The sequence below is a fragment of the Halictus rubicundus genome, chromosome 1 (assembly GCF_050948215.1).
Source record: "Halictus rubicundus isolate RS-2024b chromosome 1, iyHalRubi1_principal, whole genome shotgun sequence".
Taxonomy (NCBI): Eukaryota; Metazoa; Arthropoda; class Insecta; order Hymenoptera; family Halictidae; genus Halictus; species Halictus rubicundus.
This window is the reverse complement of record NC_135149.1, coordinates 2,182,899-2,201,083: the sequence shown is the minus strand read 5'-3', so window position 1 is coordinate 2,201,083 and position 18,185 is coordinate 2,182,899. Positions and strand designations below refer to the sequence as shown.

The 18,185-nt window shown below is 39.6% G+C and overlaps 3 protein-coding genes across 6 annotated transcripts; 1 reads left to right on the top strand and 2 right to left on the bottom strand.

The window, feature by feature from the left end:
- Positions 1–65: 65 nt before the first annotated feature.
- On the bottom strand, positions 66–2,843 carry LOC143365623 (abscission/NoCut checkpoint regulator). Of its 2 annotated transcripts, none has more exons than XM_076805971.1 (6): positions 2,227–2,843; positions 1,849–2,051; positions 1,546–1,777; positions 1,309–1,464; positions 1,084–1,233; positions 66–1,002 (listed from the first exon to the last, which is right to left on the bottom strand). In XM_076805971.1, exons 1-6 carry the CDS (start codon positions 2,272–2,274, stop codon positions 802–804), a joined length of 990 nt encoding a protein of 329 aa, XP_076662086.1. In that variant the 5' UTR covers positions 2,275–2,843; the 3' UTR covers positions 66–801. The 2 variants fall into 2 exon arrangements, with proteins under 2 accessions (XP_076662086.1, XP_076662094.1); XM_076805979.1 differs by having other exon boundaries at positions 1,084–1,230.
- Positions 2,844–3,060: 217 nt separating this feature from the next.
- Alpha-man-ib (alpha-Mannosidase class I b) lies at positions 3,061–6,718 on the top strand. Its single transcript, XM_076805906.1, has 11 exons — positions 3,061–3,548; positions 3,667–3,834; positions 3,931–4,087; positions 4,162–4,347; positions 4,438–4,586; positions 4,748–4,936; positions 5,030–5,217; positions 5,334–5,460; positions 5,579–5,743; positions 5,834–5,983; positions 6,066–6,718. The coding sequence occupies exons 1-11, from the start codon at positions 3,450–3,452 to the stop codon at positions 6,282–6,284; spliced, it is 1,797 nt and encodes a 598-aa protein (XP_076662021.1). The 5' UTR covers positions 3,061–3,449; the 3' UTR covers positions 6,285–6,718.
- A 205-nt stretch (positions 6,719–6,923) lies between these two features.
- Positions 6,924–17,847, bottom strand: LOC143365634 (uncharacterized). 3 transcript variants are annotated; one of them, XM_076805999.1, is made up of 3 exons: positions 17,268–17,847; positions 17,010–17,140; positions 6,924–9,516 (listed from the first exon to the last, which is right to left on the bottom strand). In XM_076805999.1, the coding sequence occupies exons 2-3, from the start codon at positions 17,075–17,077 to the stop codon at positions 8,988–8,990; spliced, it is 597 nt and encodes a 198-aa protein (XP_076662114.1). In that variant the 5' UTR covers positions 17,078–17,140; positions 17,268–17,847; the 3' UTR covers positions 6,924–8,987. The 3 variants fall into 3 exon arrangements, with proteins under 3 accessions (XP_076662114.1, XP_076662123.1, XP_076662105.1); XM_076806008.1 differs by lacking the exons at positions 17,010–17,140; positions 17,268–17,847 and adding an exon at positions 15,331–15,512; XM_076805990.1 differs by lacking the exons at positions 17,010–17,140; positions 17,268–17,847 and adding an exon at positions 9,955–11,006.
- Between the last annotated feature and the right edge of the window lie 338 nt (positions 17,848–18,185).

Here is an 18,185-nt window from a genome sequence, read left to right as displayed (position 1 = left end):
TAGGTCCAAGAGGTAATCGTGTACGCATAGTACACGAAGAAACAGTCGATAGAAAATCCGTAGGGTTACAGCAAAAGCGTGTATATTCCGTTATTAATTACATCGCATTGATCGATAACATTATAAAACTATTTTTCAGTGAAGCACATGTACGTGTTGACTCGTTGTTTGCAACTGCTGAACTCGATAGATCGTGTTTATTTGTCGTCGCCATGTGTGTGTATGTGTGTGTGTGTGTGTGCGCGCGTGCTGTGTGCGTGTTGATACGCATAAAATGCAAGGAATGCATCTATTCGATGGTAGTACCCCTATTACCCCGATAGCAAAGTTTTAACGGTCACTGGTGGTAAACTTTTCACGAATATTGTTGGCTGGTCAGCCAAAATTCAAATTCTGCTTGGTACTACTCTTCGAGAAGCATTTTTTTCGAAAATTTCTGCCATATAAGGTACAATAATTTTGTGCTTTTTCAATTACAGCAAGCGAGCAATCTTCGTAGCATACGCGACAATAATATCACCGTTACAACCTAAACGTTTCTCTAAATTTGGTGTCTGATTACACGTAAAACGCGTAGACACCCTCCTTCTTCTCTTCATCACCCTTATCGGTTTAATTTGATGCCTGCATTCGTAACGCTGGCAGGATGATTTGTGCTTTACTTGCTTCCGATCGGGGTTCGAAGAAATCAACGTTGCTTACTCAACTTCCAATCTCTCCGATTAGTTCGTGTCCTGTTCGTATTTTCTACAATGATAATTCCATTTACTCCAAATACTCCTGCATCGAATCGTCGGTTTTCTACAGGTTTGGAACCTTTTTGTGCTTTTTCATCTCAAACTCGTCGTGATTATCTTCGTAGCATACGGGACAATAAAGATCACCGTAACAACCTAAACATTTTGCTAAATTTTTAGTCTGATCGCACATAACGCACGTAGGCTTCTCCTCTTCGTCGTCCTTCTCTTCCTTCTTGTCTCCCCAGTCGGTATGCTTTGGTACCTGCAAACGTAACGTCGTTAACAAGATGATTATTCTATTTCTTTCCTTCTCCGAAGATCCAAAGAAATCAACGTTGCATACATCGATCTCCATTTCCTCCAGTTCGTCCATGTCCTCTTCATATTTTTTTTCTAACGCTGCTTCTGCCAGAGCTTTCGCAATTAATTTCTTCGTTACGCGTGCCTCGTTGCCGTCATCGTCGTCGTCGTCGTCGATGGAATCGCCCGACTGCTAAACCGCCAAACAATTCGTGATATAATGTCGAGACTAACGAGAATTATTGTTCCTTTGAAATACGTTTACCACCTTTGTGCGTACGTTGCTCAGACCCTGCAACGATCTCAGTCTCGACTGAATTTCGCTATCAGGGTCGTTACCCGACGACAATTTTAACTGCCCCAAATATTCTTTAATCAAATCATCGGCTTTTTCTTGATCGGTTCTAGAGTCCGCTGGATGTATCTAGAAACGATAAAGTGACTGTACACCGAACGGTTGCAGCGGAACTACTCGATATTGCCTCTCTTAGTGTTTAAGGCTTACATTTATTTTGCTATTACCGGCACCACCAGGCTCTTCATCTTTCAATAACGCCAGTCTTTTCCTTATTTCGTCTACGCTCAAAGCTGTAGTCTTGTCCTCCTCTTTTAATTTTCTTAATCTATCTACTATCTCCTGATCAGCAGGTTCTAAACCCCTCTTGAATTTTTCCCAGCGATTGGCATGTTTGTACATTATGATGGGTGGCTTTGCTGGATTTTCCAAGGAATCCAACCTAATAAATAAATTACGTTGTTGTACAGATTGTGAATAAATCTGGGAGGAACATAAATACGAGTACGTTACTTTTTAGTAATATCCACCGGCACAAAGTGTTCTCCCTGCTCTTGCGACATGTTTGTACTGTCAGCTATGGAATTTCCTTTCTTCGTGGAATTATACTTATTGTAACAACGTCCACAGACTTTTTTTACTTTTCCATCCGGAATGGTACACTTGTATTTGAGACACTTACCGCAACACGAAAAACCGCAACCTGGACAAGCAACCTAAATGCCATAACGATGAAACGAAAGAATGCGAAAATAAAATTGTGATAAACAACAGTCGGTTGCAGACTCGATTATGCTGCAGTTAGAAATATCAAATTTATTTCATTTAATTCGAGCAAAAACAGTGCAACATAACCTACGTTATAAAACGTATGTACAAAAGATCGCTTACCTCTTTAGTAAACAACGAGAATTTCGCTTGACAAATATTGCAAGACATGCTGCATTAATTTACAAAGCACGTTACTGTGATGTAGTTAATCGAACACGTATTCTGGCCTGTTGTTCTCTGCGAAAATTTCTGACGTATAAACCAATGAATAGTCATGACTAGACTATAGAACCAATTTCAAATGCAGTATGGTTCCTTTACTGCCGAATCCATATTGATATTCCAATGATGTTATTGTTTTAATCAATATGTAATAAAGTCATTAAAAATCTTGTATTTCGTTCTTTATTTTGAAAACAATCATTATTATCGATCATCGGGGAATTAACGAAAAATTGAGAAGTGTACAGTTATGCACAGAATCACAGCCGACTCTAATAGAGTAGGCTGTGACCAGCTGTGACAGAACTTGTACAGAAACAGAGAGGATATCTTCTCTGATGCGATGTAACTGATGTAACTCGCAATTTTGTTTTGATGTCGGTAATATAGAACATACAGGTTATGCCTCTGTGATTTGCGCAAAGAACAGTTATGCTCTCCGCCAATCGGAAGCGATCACGAAAATTACGAATCACTGTGAAAAATCACCGTGATAGGGAACGCATGCGATCGAATAACGAGTGATCCAAAAGTAGCTTGATAATTCTAATTGTTCGATAGGGTTAACCAACACTTATGACGAAAAAACGAAAGATCTCGGTAGTGTCATCGTTGTCTGTCGTCGTGTCGGTCGTGTCGCATGCGCATACGTAAATACACATGCGCATACTATTTACGTAGTTACATACCTATGTATATAGATGAAATTACATTTGGCGATTTGTACGAAGAAACTGGTGTATGCGATACCATTGTGCGATGCGTGACAAGTAGCATTACCGGGAAGGCACGACGCGATAGCGATATAATGCAGGTTGAACACAGCTGGAATGCCCCGGCATACTGTCAACACTCACCACTCAACATTCGTAGGGTCGTAGGATCACCGGATCAGGTTCTGATACTGTTGTCGACCGAATGATTCGTGTTTAGAGGACACTGGCTGCCTGTAAGTTCGTATCGTGTCAGCCAATGTGTATTCGACGACAAATATGTTTTATCCGCATCACATAAATGAAGACTATCGCAGTTAATGTGGCTCAGTGGTACTATTATTTCTTGGAGTGTTCTGGCTTTGGTTATCATTGTATTCGCCAGAACAACTTAACCTCGAGCGAAATATGTTTCCGCCGAAAGATATCGCCAAGACGGACTATATTAGTTTAAATATTCAGGAAAGCGCAACGTTTGCACGAGGAACATCTCGCAGTCTTTGGAGGGTAAACTGCTTTGGAGGATATTCTTTACACTTTTCGAAATAGTTTTCATTCATGTTTATAATGGAAAAGATAATAATGACTTATGCTTTATTAATTGCCCTATTATTTCTTTTTGTAGCAATGGAATCAGTTGTCAAGGTTTCAAAGGAACATCCTTTACTTTATAGTCATTACAATTATATTAATTATATTTTATTTGTTGCCTGGCGATAATAAGAACGGAATTTTAGACGAGGGCGACTATAACAATATAGAAGTTGCGCAAGATACTATTAAATACGAAAAGGTACGATGGCAAATATGATAATTTATCATTGATACTTGCAGACATTACGCGTCGTCTCACATTGCACAGATGCTCGTATTATAATGAAATTTGTAGGCTGTAGAAGATATTGTGGTAGACAACACGAACCAAGAGCGCAAAGATGGCGGGGAGGTTATAGAAGAGCCCGAGTTCCAACCAGAAATAAACCAAGTGGACGATGATCAAATCGGGGAACCTCCTCAACCTAAGCCAAACGCGTTTAAATTTAATGGTAATGTTGCGCTGAGCAACATACAGGGTAATATTCTAAGAGTTCTACTTTGATACAAGCTATCTAAATTTTAGGTCCGCAAAATAGTAGACAGAAGGCAGTAGTTGCCGCGTTTAAGCATTCATGGAACGGATACAAGGAATATGCCTGGGGTCACGATACCGTCAAGCCTATTTCCAGAAAATACCATGAATGGTTTGGTTTGGGACTCACTATAGTCGATTCCCTAGATACTATGTACATAATGGGTTTAAATAACGGTACGATTACTAAGCCATTTAAATATGTTCTCCGAACAATGTACTCTGTTATCGTGTAAACTTTAATTGCGTGATCCGTTTGTTTTACAGAATTTTTAGAAGCCAAGGCATGGGTTGATAAGAGTTTAGTATTTACTCTAAATAGGGACGTTAATTTATTCGAAGTTACCATTAGGGTATTAGGAGGGCTATTATCGGCATATCATTTATCGGGTGATAAAGTTTTTTTAAATAAAGCTGTAAGTCTCCCTTATGACTTTCCGAGGATAGTATTATGTGATATTATATTGCATATAATATTACGTTACGTCACGTTACGTTACATTGTATAAACTGATATGATATGGTAACGTAACTATTACGGCAGCGTAACAATACACTTTGAATATCAATTGTACAGGCACAGTTAGGCGATCGTCTGATGCCAGCATTTTCCACTTCATCTGGTGTTCCGTATTCCGATGTAAATCTTGGTACGAATACCGCGCATAGTCCCAAATGGGGTCCTGACAGCAGCACCAGCGAAGTCACCTCGATTCAATTAGAATTTCGAGATCTTACTCGCAATACGGGAGAACCAAAATACGAGGTATATTTTCTTGTTCACTACGTTCAGGATGTTGTTAATCGTGTAGAGTTTCATTCCGTTCCTTTACGGCTGCTGTAACCGTATGCCTCGTAGGAAGCCGTAGAAAAGGTGTCCGAACATGTGCATCAGTTGGAGAAATACGATGGTTTAGTACCCATATTCATTAACGCCAACACTGGACAATTTCGAGAGTTTGCAACGATTACGCTTGGTGCGCGCGGCGACAGTTATTATGAATATTTGCTGAAACAGTGGCTTCAAACCGGCAAAACTATTAATTAGTTAGTACCTTCGAATGTATGCTTCAACGGAAGCATAAATACATATATTACTTTCGTTCGTTTCGGAGATGCTCTATGTCAATTTAACCGAATAACTTGTTTCGAAATGTTTTCAGTTTGCGAGATGATTACTTGTCAGGGATTTCTGGAACTCGAAAACATCTTGTGAAACAAACAGCGAGCAAAAAATTTGTTTTTATCGCTGAACTAGTTGGAGCAACGAAAGAAATCAAGCCAAAAATGGTGAGTTAATTGTTCACCATTTACCATATAGAATGTTGTATACCGCCTAATCGCTTACTTTTCGTCCTTATTTCTCGAGCGTATACCGATACCGACGTTCAAAATATTTAATTTATAGGACCACCTCACGTGTTACTTACCAGGTACTTTAGCTTTGGGAGTCCATCATGGTTTGCCATCCGAACATATGGATCTTGCGAACGAACTTGTGAAAACTTGTTATCAGACGTATGCTATTCAACCAACGTTTCTTGCGCCGGAAATTACTTACTTCAATATTCAGGTCAATATCCGTTAGTCGATAGACGATAGATCAAGCAGATGAATTTTAATTAATTCAAATCACAGATATATCTTACATAATTTCTTCTAGAACGCAGAAGAAAAGAAATCAATGGACATGTATGTGAAAATACACGACGCTCATAATCTATTGAGACCAGAATTTATTGAAAGTTTATTTTATATGTGGTATTTTACTGGAAATAAAACATTCCAAGACTGGGGATGGCAAATATTTCAAGTAAGTATAGCTGCATCTATAGCGATCGACGCTTTTTCGTAATACAGAATACAGTTGGTTCAATGTTGTTCCTTCGACATAGGCTTTTGAAAATTACACAAAGGTGGACAAAGGTTACACCAGTATCGGCAATGTACGAAATATTCATGATACTCGACAACAAGATATGACTGAAAGCTTCTGGTTTGCCGAAACTCTGAAGTACTTGTACTTACTATTCGACGATACAAGGCAACTGATAGATCTAGATAAATGGGTATTCAATTCCGAAGGACATCCGCTTCCCATACACGAGTCGTAACCCGATGCGAACTAACGAACAAAGTATACAAATCTACACTTTTAGCAGAATACCAGTACCAAGTATTTTTCAAGGCCAGTCAATCGATCCAACGAAGCGCGGTGACCACCACCACCACCACCACTGGTCGGGTTGAATTCGTCTTTCAGCACGAATTTCCAAAAGTTCTATCACTTTCTTGCAAAATTTTTCTACAGCATTATACCACAACAAGAAGCACAGATATTGTACATTACCAACTAATTAACTATTTATACACAATTTTTTACTAATTTCCCGATTTAGAAGCGTGTATTTCTAATCGAATGTATTCTATTCTGTGGTAAATAAGTTCGCGTGCTATTCGTACACGATATACCGTAGATCGTATTTATGAAAAGTGTATCCGAATTGTTGAGTACAATCTTGTAAAATAGAAAATGCTCGATCTGTTATTTAGTAGCCCGATGTAACAATTCCTCTCTTCTTTATCTTTATACTCTGAGACTCTGTACTCGCGTTCTCTGGAACAAGTCAAATTCACTCGACAACGACGCGACGTCGACATCGTTTCCATGAGTTTTCAACGACTCTGGCCGAACTTGGATTTGCGTGCAATTACGTAACGTTGCATGTTCGCGATTAAGGTATCACAGTTGCTTCTTGTTACAACGTAGCAGTCCTTATTTATTGCACATATTCGTAGAAAAATATTAACAGAGGTGGACGTTTAAGTTCCCATCATGGACACTTTCAAGGCAGGCGACAGAAATCGTCGATAGATTAAAATACTGTGTTCTTTACATCTCCTAAACCGTATATCACATACATGTATAGCTGCTTAATTTGTAAATAGTTCTTCGTCAGGCTGTGTACAATTGTTAATATTTCATCTTGCAAGATACAGACTTAGATGCAATACACATTACGGTTATAGCATAGCTGCCATTAACTAAATTGCCATTACGTAGGTTGTAAGCTTTAAAATTCGTTTTCTGTTACAAAAGTAGTCGAGACGAGATATTACTTTTCTTATTTACGTATTGTTCATTTCTATAAAATTAAAACTAGTGAAATGAAATTTTATTATTGGTTAGTGAATAGTAATGTTATAAATTAGGTAGAAATAAATGTATTTCAACAATACGAACGAGTGGTACGCAACGAGGAATACCAGTCTCTCGGTATCTCAGAGATTCGTCTAGAAAGAAACAATATTAATTAACGATCTATCGTAAATTAATTATTTTGTAAATATAAATTTATATTATACTTCAAGTGGAAACGTCAAAAGTTTCATTACACTAACTAGCGCTACGCACGTTTTTAGAATATTATTTTTTATTCTCCGTCGTGTCTTTGTTATCAAAGAACGGTCAGCGATATTGTACAGAAACGAATCTAACCATAAGTAGAAGAAAATAGTTGCGCAAACGTTTCTGCATTATTACAAAATTGTACGATCGATTTATCCATTTTTAGATTATTTTGTCACGTGGCATTACGTTACATTGCATTACACGATATTAAATCGTATCGTATCGTATATTATATTATATCATAATATATATTCAGAAAATATATCAATCACATTTTCTATCCTCAACGATCCTCGACGAATTTTGCTACTACTTTCCTCTATTCTGCAAAAATGAAAATGTCCGTAATATCATAGGAAAAGAATGAGAAATCCGACGAGTGGACTCGTTTGTAGATCGTAATTATCTCGTTAAATCGATCATTCAAATATTTAGCGATCCTGACAATGATACTACAGTATTTTATAAGAAACGGTCGATATGTATATACGTACATACGGACACGAGCAGAAACAGTCTTCGATAGAATTGCTCGTATCTACTATAATTTGCTGGAAAGCCTATAAAAGCAAAGGTAACTACCAAACGTATATTTAGATGTTGTTGTAAACTATCATGGCAGTAGATCTCTTCTCGATCGTATGCTAATCATTTTGAAAAACTTGTGCGACGTACGCAAATCGTTTGTGTTATACTGTTGAAGTTCCTTAGATCTGCACGCAACTCTTCTATGTTTGTGAAATTTACGTCTGATATTACATTCTTTGGAAATGTAAAAAATGTTTGTACAATTTTTTTATCATAATATCATCGTCCCGAAAGGAAACTCGTAAAGAACGCACGCACAAAATAACACGCGTTATCGGCACTTGAGCAGTCTTTTTCGAACTTCTACAAGGCAATATTCTACCAACTATGCTTTTCGGGTGGCTAGAGTGTGCAGCAGCACTGTACGCATTGATATAATTATAATAATAATAATAATAACAATAATAAATGTCTTGTTAATCTAGCAATTTCGCGTAATAAATAATTATGGCATTCCGAATTGAATAGGATAGTATGCTGCCGTGTATACAGGTAGTAGAGTCGCAATGATGCGCGATGCAACCGGATGCAACTGGAATGATTTGATTCGAAATCTGACCGGAAAAGTAAAAAATAATAGGAAAAAATGCGACGGCGGTAATCTGATACAATAGACCGACGACGATTCGAACCTTCTTTTCGAGGCAGGTGCCACGTGGCACGAAGCATGACGAATAACGATACTTCTCGGAAGCGTTCTTTCGTTCGATCGATCGATGACGCTCGGTCCTATGTCACGATAGCGTCTCGCGAACATTTGATCATGCATCTTGGTTCGGTAAAATCGATCCTTTTTCTGGCCGAGCAACTAACTAAATTAAAATATCACGCATTCGCAACACTGTTGCGTGAAATATATGCAGTCGACGACGCAAGAGTTGTCGTTGCGCCGAACGACCGGTTTCTTTTTGTCCGTGTCAAGCCCATTCCTCTGGATTCGAGAGATCCTGGAGGACTCCTGATCCGACTGGGTCTGCGGCTCCGAGCGATCGTCGGGTTCCGATCCGAATTCGAACGCTGATTTGGCAATCGATAGAGCAACGGCCTGTGGTAGCGGGCCTACGTCGCAGACGTCGTCGTTCTCGATTGTCTCGGTACAATGGTCGGCTTTGGTGGTTTCGGTATACGTAGTCAGCTGGTTACTGCTCGCTGGATGCGCGTCGAACGTGGCCGTCGAGTTTACGATTTGGTCAACGCGCGTTCCGTCTCCGTCTCCGACTCCGACTCCGCCCCTGTCTCTGTCTCCTTGTCCATGTTCGTGTCCATGTATCTCGTTGTCCGGCTCATCGTAGTTTACCACAGGCATAGAAGTCTGCAGAAGCGCAGACTCGCTGGTTACGATCACGCTGAAAGCAGAGAAGAACATTGAATTCGTTGAAAGTGTAGCAAACGAACAAGACGCTCGATACGTTAAAATGGTTCCTCCAACCAACGAGGTGCAACAATCTAGTCTCTGTGCGTCTCTGTCAGTAGTCTCTCGTATAAGCGAGAAACTCGATTGGAATTTCCTAATTTCCTAATTTCTTAGCAAACAAACTTCACTCCGCGTTAAACCGAGAAACTGTAAACTGTAATTGGAATAGGTATTGAAACACGTGGGTTACGATATGGGACGACGAGACAGAAGGGTGCAGAAACGAAGGGCGTAAACCCAGGTCAGCAGACTATGCAGTAAGACTAGCAGACAAGCGAAACCCCTTTCGTTCGAATTCCATTCGCGACGCGAGTTTTCTAAAGTAACGACGAGTCTATTCCGTATAGAAAGTGTTAGGAACAAGACGTACCACCTAGCCCTCGTACAAGGTTGCATTCTACTCTTTTCCTCCGACGTCAGAGCAGCATAAAAATAGATTTGCCTGTCCATTTGTTTGGAATCGTGGCTCTACCGTTTCGTTAGATCGATTAGACCCGGTGTTGTTGTCGATGCTTCGAAACTCTCTCTCGAATCGTAGATCTTCTCGCTTCGGTGCTGCGAATCGCGTATCGCATTTGTCGTCCTTCTGTTTAATTCCAAATTCCAACCGCACACATCACCGATCACATACTTTCGGTTTGTTCGCGGCGAGGCGAGGCGAGGCGAGGCGAGGCGAGGCAAGGCGAGGCGAGACGAGGAGAGGCGAGGCGGATCACGGAAATCAAATCACCAGTCTCTTTCGACGCTTGAAAGGAGCATCATCGATTATCGATCGAGAAAACTCAACGACCACGTTTGTCCTGGTTTCTTCGACAAATTGAAAAATTAGCTTTTCATATCGGTACCAATAACATCGTCAAAGGGATAGGATAGGAGAGGAGAGAAAACAAGCGGGCAGAGATGTTTAGCCGCATTTGATGTAACGATCCATGCGCATCATGCAACGATTTCTATGATTTTAAAGGGAGAAGATACAATGAAAAAAAAAGAAACTAGTGAAAAAAAAAGAAGAAAAGAAACGGGTAAGAAGAAGCCAGAAACGGCCCGTGCCGATCAAAGTCGAGCATGCATTCAGTGAGCTAATCGAGCCCAATAACGCGATCGTAGCTTCTATCGATTGAAATACGTGCATTGTTCATTCAATTCCGTTTCATTCTACGAAACGAAACACGAGACGAAGGAGAATACCATGCGAAGCCCATGCAAGAATACGCGCGCCAGCGCGTTCAAACTGCGAGAAGAGAAGCGTACAAGTTGTAATACGTACAGTGACTCCAACTAATATTCGGACGCTCTTAAAAATCGCATAACTTTCTCAATATTGGATTATACTACTTGAATTTTTTTGAGAAGTTAGAACAATTGGATCGCTACATAACGTGAGAAAAATGTTTCATTAAAATTGCAATTGGTCGAAATTGCAGAGAAAGTACTAAAAGTTGTATTCTGTAACTTTTTTATGCAGGCTTATATTAAAAATTTAAAGAGTACGTTCTGTACGTCTGTATCAATTATACATATTGTAAATATTTCATCTAAATCGGCCAACGTTGCAATGAAAAAATAAACGTTTGACGATGAAAGCTTAAGGGTGAAAGTCACAGAATTTTCACTTTGTCAGGGAATTTCGCCCTTATGTGATCATTTTGAAACATCTGTAGCTCAGTGCAGCGTTGACCGATTTTGATGAAATTCTCAGAATATGTATAATACACATCGATCTACAAATCGTACTTTCTAAATTTTCAATGCAAGTCCACATAAAAAAGTTGCAAAATACAACTTTTAGTATTTTCTCTGGAATTTGTTTTCACTTTGTGTAACAACCAATTGCGCTAACTTCTTTAAAGAAAATCCAAGTCGTATGGTCCAATATTAACAAAGATATACGATTTTTAAAAGCGTCCGAATATTAGTAAGAGTCACTGTATACTGTATCGACTGCGCCACCACGGCGAAACTGTTGCGAGCGAGTACGGTTCAATTATCGGAACCAGGTTAAAAATGAAAAAAAAAGGGACCGTACGTGCAAGCGTCGTATTAGATGAAATTACATCTACGTATTTACGACTTCCATCGCGATGCAGCGGAGAAGAGAACCGAACGCGATACTGTTTGCAATTAGTCGGCAAGTATTGCGCGAACAACATCAATTTATATGTAAGCTCGCGTTGCCGATTTGTTTTTTCTTTCCTCGAATCTACTTCATTAAGGGAGAGGGTTCTCCAAGAAATCGTTAAACATCCTTAAAGTTGCACTGTCAAGCTAAATACACAGCGGTAGGCACCGAATGGTAATTAGCTATTGTAGAATCAACATACCGGCGAATGATTTTGACGCATCCAACGATCGTTAACTATATCGCTGGATTTGGTAAATTCGAATGTATACTTTCGTGAAGAAGTTTAGGGTGATTCGGTACGAGCAACTCGTGCGGCGATCGAAGCGCAACTGCTCGACGGCAACGATGCACCTACTGTGCGAAGCGTGAATATGTACAAGACCGTCTCGCGTCCCACGCGACATGTATAGTTTTCACGTGGTCGCAGGTTTCTTAACCGCTATAAAGCCCTCCGAAAGAAATTCACCCAGTCCTTCCTTTCCAATACAAATCGATCCGAAGAAAAATGTTACGCCCCCGCGCCGCACAGTTGTGCCAAGATGGCAAAAAATCCATTTTATAAATTGTTGACTTTTATAAAATAAAAATGATTTTTGTATAGCCTAATAGTGAGTGCATAGTGTGCCAAAGTCCGATTTAAAAAAAATGTTTGTTTACGGAGATATACGCATGGTAAATAACCTTTTTTCTTCTCTCCTGGGAATTCATCAGTTTTCAGTGCGATAGTTATGTAATTATTCCGTCTATAATTGAATACTTAGGGGTCTACAAATCGTATGAGTTATTACAAATAGCCTAAACTATTAATTGGCAAAAAAAAAATTGTTTAACATTAAGTAACATGGACTAACCTGAAACCTCTTTGCGTTACGCTCATCTTTTATTTATGGAGGAATACAAAAAATCCTTTGAAAAGCTTCGATCTGGAGCTAATCGTTTTGGCAAGGTGTAATATTAATCTAACTTTGTGTAAAAAATCTTGCAACCCTTCCAGACCCTTTCGCCGTAATTTAAGTTTAAATATCAACTTTCAGAATTTCCAAGAATGAATCGTGCGGAAGTTATGGTTATTTTATGTTTCGGGTGAAATTTTTTAAGGATATATCATAAATAATAAAAAAAAATGTGAAATAGTTTGTTAGAATTGATATTTTTAATAAAATAATAATTTTGTTATGTTAAATAAACAAAGTTTTCGTTCATTAGGTCACTGTTTTTGGCCAAGAAGTATCAAAAAATCCGTAAAAATGAAACTATCCAACAAGATTTGTTGCCGTTTTATCGCATATTGTGCGAAAAGTGTATCTCCGAAATTAGAATAACGCAAAATAAACCGCGTGGAGGCCGCACGGTCGGAATGCACCTCGTGTGTAATGTGTGGTTAGTGTCGTTTGTATGTTTTTAGTGGTGCAATCAGTTTTTTAATATTTCCCGATAGTAAACTGCAACAATAGAATGACTGGATTCGTGCACCTATCACTTTAAGGGGTTACATACCTTCAGCGGCGATGAAAACTGATGATTTAAGAGAAATTTTTACGGGATATATCCTAAATAATAAAGAAACATGTAAAATTCATGTGTATAAAAGAATATTTAATAAAAACTTTTTTATGTTAAATAAACAAATTTTTCGTTCACTGGACCACTGTCGCAAAAATTCAACAGGTATTTTTTGGCAGTAGTTCAATGAACACTATAAAAATATTTTATGTAAGATAAAAAAAAATTGTTATTAAATATTTTTTTATACATAAAAAAATAATAAATCATATGCATTTCACATTTTTCTTTATTATTTTGAAATATTCCTAAAATTTTTTACCTAAAACATCAAATAATCGTAATTTCCGCACGATTCATTCTTGGAAATTCTGAAAGTTGATATTTAAATTTAAATTGCGGTCAAGGGGTATCGAAGGGTGTCGAGATTTTTTACACAAACTTAGTTGAATATTGTACCTAGCCAAAACGACCAGAGCCAGACCAAAATCTATTAAAGGATTTGTTGTACATATGCTTCAGTAAATAAAAAATGAGCAGAAAACAGAGATTTCCGATTAGCCCATATTACTTGATGTTTAACGACTGCTTTAAAAAATTATTTTTCCTAAATAAGCGTTGTACCTGTGGCAATCTTTCCACAAATTTTCAAACAAATTCGTTGGATAGTTTCGTTTTTACAGATTTTTTGCCGCTTTTTGGCCATTTGCCACCAGTGTGCACCGCACCGGTGGAAATCGAAGAATTAGTTCGATTTCGTGCAAGCTGTGGATGGTCCAAATCTCGAAACGAAATAGTTTTTCGCTACCGTGTCTACGCGTTTAACTTGTCCACGCGTAGATCAACGATTCGGATCTTATTCGAAATATCGATACACGATACGGCGTACAACGATATCCGTCGAGTAAAAGGATCTCGTCGATAGGGACTGGAAAAGAATATTCGTCGAACGAAAGTTTCACAAAACCGCAGCCGAGATTGATATCGTTTTTCAGTAATTACATAACAAACCTCCGATCTATTTTCATATCAATCTTTACTGTTATTAATGCGCCGCGCCGCGCCTAACGAAACGAGTCTCCAACCCACGAATTAGATGCGAGGATTAGCGACGGTGTCACAGCAAAACCGGTTTTTTTTCGAACGCGTGTCACGGGCAAAATAGTCGGCCTTTCGGTTCAGGTATGTAGGTAAGCAAGTTCATGTCCACCTACGATATTTATGCAAATCAATCGCGTGTACGTTCCGAACTACTATAAAACGTAAACTCGTTGTTAAATCACCGCATATACAGTAAGGAGCAAAACTGAGTCCACACTATTTGAAGCACCATAACTTTTTTAAAATTAGATCAAACGACTTGAATGTTATTGAGAAGTTAGAAGGATTAGTTTATTAGACGAGGTGTAAAAATTTGAATTGGTCGGAATCGCAAAAGAAATAGTAAAAGTTGGTTTTTTTCAGCTTTTTTATCTGAGCCTGTATTGAAAATTTAAAGAATGTGTTTGATTCGCTCGAATAAATTATATCCATGCTGAAAATTTCACCGATATTGGTTAATTCGTTTACGAGTTATAAACGCTTAAAAGTGGAAAAATTGCCATTTTTCACGATTTTCGACTTAAAATCGCACTTTTAATCGTTTATAACTCGTGAACGAATTCCTTACTGTATATATCTCGTTCTACATCGAATAGTAATGTACATGTAGAAAGATAATGTTGGCCGAACATCCCTTTGCGGCTCGATTACCGATGAAAGCGCTCGCAGCGACGACAGCGTCACTCTGCGTACATACTCGCATACGTACAAACGATGTCAGTTTGTATTCCTAGGGGTCGGTCCTTAGTAAGGACTCCTTACACCCAACAGGGCCTCTCTCGTTAGCGAAAACAGAAATTCACGACATACCGTCTGGGCAATACGATAGAAAAGCTAGACCTGGCGGGTATCGACGAATCCACGAACAAACGTGCACGGACTACCATTACGATAAAAACATAGAAAAGACAAACAATCGAACAACAATTCGAAATGGGGCTCGTCGAAGGAAAAGAGGCGGCGGAACTAAGGAGGAAATGTTTAACCTCGAAAACCGAATGATCGGTTTGGTCAACTTACTTGTAGAAGCCACGCTGTACGAATGGATTTTTAAAACGCATTACTCCACGATCGACCGTTGAACCAACACTCGCGATAATAGTCGCTTATGTATCAGAAAATAACTGATTGCCGATCGATCGAATGAAAATTACACAGCATCCCTCGAGAAATGAGCGACGAGCGACGAGCGACAAACACGCAGGACACGCGAAAGCGAAACACTGCCAACGGGCCAACGGGCGAGCAAATCGTACATCGGTAACAGGGGGGGGGGGGAGAGAGAGGGAGAGGGGGAGAGAGAGAGAGAGAGAAACGGAGAAATTGAGAAAGAAGGAAAAAGAGGGCGCGCGTACTCTCCTGCTTTTGCGTGTACCGCGTGTACGAATCGTAGACGCAGGCAAACATACGAGCAGAAACAAAGGACAGAGACAGAGACAGAGACGGACAAACCCAACTCGAACCGTCTCGACAATGATGTATGTACCAACAATTACTAATATCATCCTTTACTACTTGGTCGACACAGTGTCTTTGATACGATTAATTGCGAGGTCGTTAAAAAAGGTACACGGAAGAAAACATGTTTCATGTCCATTCGTAAGGTTGGCATAGTTATCCATAATGTAATCGTCTTTACGAGCGACGTATACACCCGTAAGTATGTAAGTAGACTGGAGCGAGAGACGAGCGCTTTTCTTGACCGTCTTCTTCCTTTCTTTCACGTACATCCACTAGTAACCGAGCCAACGTGAAACCGGTTTGAAGGCAGTATGTATGGACATGAACGCGAAACGGAAAAACAAAAACCTTTCGAAAACTCTCTCCGCACATACATAACGAGCAGTCGGCATGTATTTTTTTTTTATTCGAACGACTGACTGTGAGAAAGAGTAAGTGAACTAAAAAAAAAAGAAATGTTTCAAGACAACGCGAGGCAACCAAATATGTACATATATCGTAGGATGTAGGGTGGTATCGATAGGACGCGATGAGACGCGTCGCGCATCGTATGAAAATGATCGCATAAGAAAAATTATTGCCATTCTCAAATAATAACAACAACAACAACATTTCATAGAATTGCATCTTGATTCGCGTGCAAATCTCGACGAACACCAGCTAACAATGAGACATGCGAAAGATCGCGCATACCAAATTATCCAAGTACGTGTGTATCTACGCACAGGTAAGTTTTTCGCGCGCTTCAAAGTGATCGGAATACCGAAAAATGTACGATACTTGAATTCGATGGTGAATCGGTAACGCGTGTGCGATCTCAAAAACCGATTCAAAATTTGTCAGATAATTATGCCCCCCCCCCTGGTAGAGACAAGGATACCGTATGTATTTGCATTCATACAGGGTGTATAAAAATTATATGTCACGACCACCATAGCGTGATTCTACATCTCTGGATCGGTGGAAATCTGTTAAAAAATGCACCGCAAAATTCACCTTGATCTTGGAAATCAAGGTCAAAGTGTCGAAAAATTTTCCTTTATTGCATCGTATAGTACTCATCACTCAAATTTTTCGATACTTTGACCTGAAGTTTCGAGGTCAAAATGAATTTTGCGGTGCATTTTTTCACAGATCTCCACCGATCTAGAGGTGTAGAATCACGCTATGATGGTCGTGACATATAATTTTTATACACCCTGTACATGTAATGGAAAATAAATTGGATAGCTACTTACCTGTCGGACGGATCAGGAATGTCTTGAGTGTAAACATCGGCACGCGTGGTAATCGTCCCGTCTCTCATCGTGGCCCAATTGTCGCATGACCAAAAAAGAGGATGCACCGGTGGTAACGCTAACCGATCGTCCTGAAAGCGAAGCAGTCTTGATTCACGATTTTTCGTCGCATTTCTCGCACTACCACCTCTTCCCTGTCTCCTCTTATTACATTATGCGCATTGTCTTTGATATATTCTCGTCTGTCGATCTACGTACGTTCGCTGTTCAAGGTTGTTTTTACACGCGGCATTCATTATCGCCTTTTGCTCTTACGAGTTCTTGTGGTCTATTTCGGTCCTGTAGCTTTATGACGTGTAACTTTTTCACTTCGTTCACAGTCTTTATACGTGGTTCGTTGCAACGCATCGCTACAAGTTCCAAACAACGAGTCGCGCATAACAATCGCGTCACGAGAAATTTCAGTTCCTGACCAACGCATTTTTCCAACGTTCAAATAACGTCACCGATGTACTATTACGATCGCACACACTACGGTACGTACAAGTTTACGTACATATTACAGTACCCTTTTGTCGGCAACATTTTCTATTAATTCGAGCGCAAGCACAGAATAAAATCTGGTTAGTTACCGCGATTTCGTAGGCAAAAGCTTCTACGTAAGGGGAAACAAAAGAAAACGACACTAGATTCGACTCGATCGGAAAGTCCTTCCTCTTCGAAGATTGGACAGCAACTGACGGCGACGCGACGGCTGGTTGCTGGCTTGCTGGAGCTGGCGCGACAAGCGGTAAACGACAACGCGCGCAGCGTCGCAGTACTCTGTACTCGGTACGATTTAGTCAGTCGGTTCCCCGTCGCGGTTCGCAGATGCAGCGACCGCAAATTGTACCGATTGTATTGTACATACCTAAGTACCTAAATACATAATGAAAGTTGTTCCTCCCCCCTTTACTCTTCTATCCAGCTGCGTCGGTTGAAAACGCTACCTATGAAATGTACATATGTCGTTATATGTGTTACTTTGTGGTTCGTCGTGTTCACGCTAGAGGGCTTCGAGCTTCGAACGCAACCAATTGACGCAAGGCAAGTCACAGCTTGTAACGCGTGAAACATTTAAAGATCATCCTTATAATTTTCTAAAAACATTCTTCCAGCAAACGAATCCGTCGTATA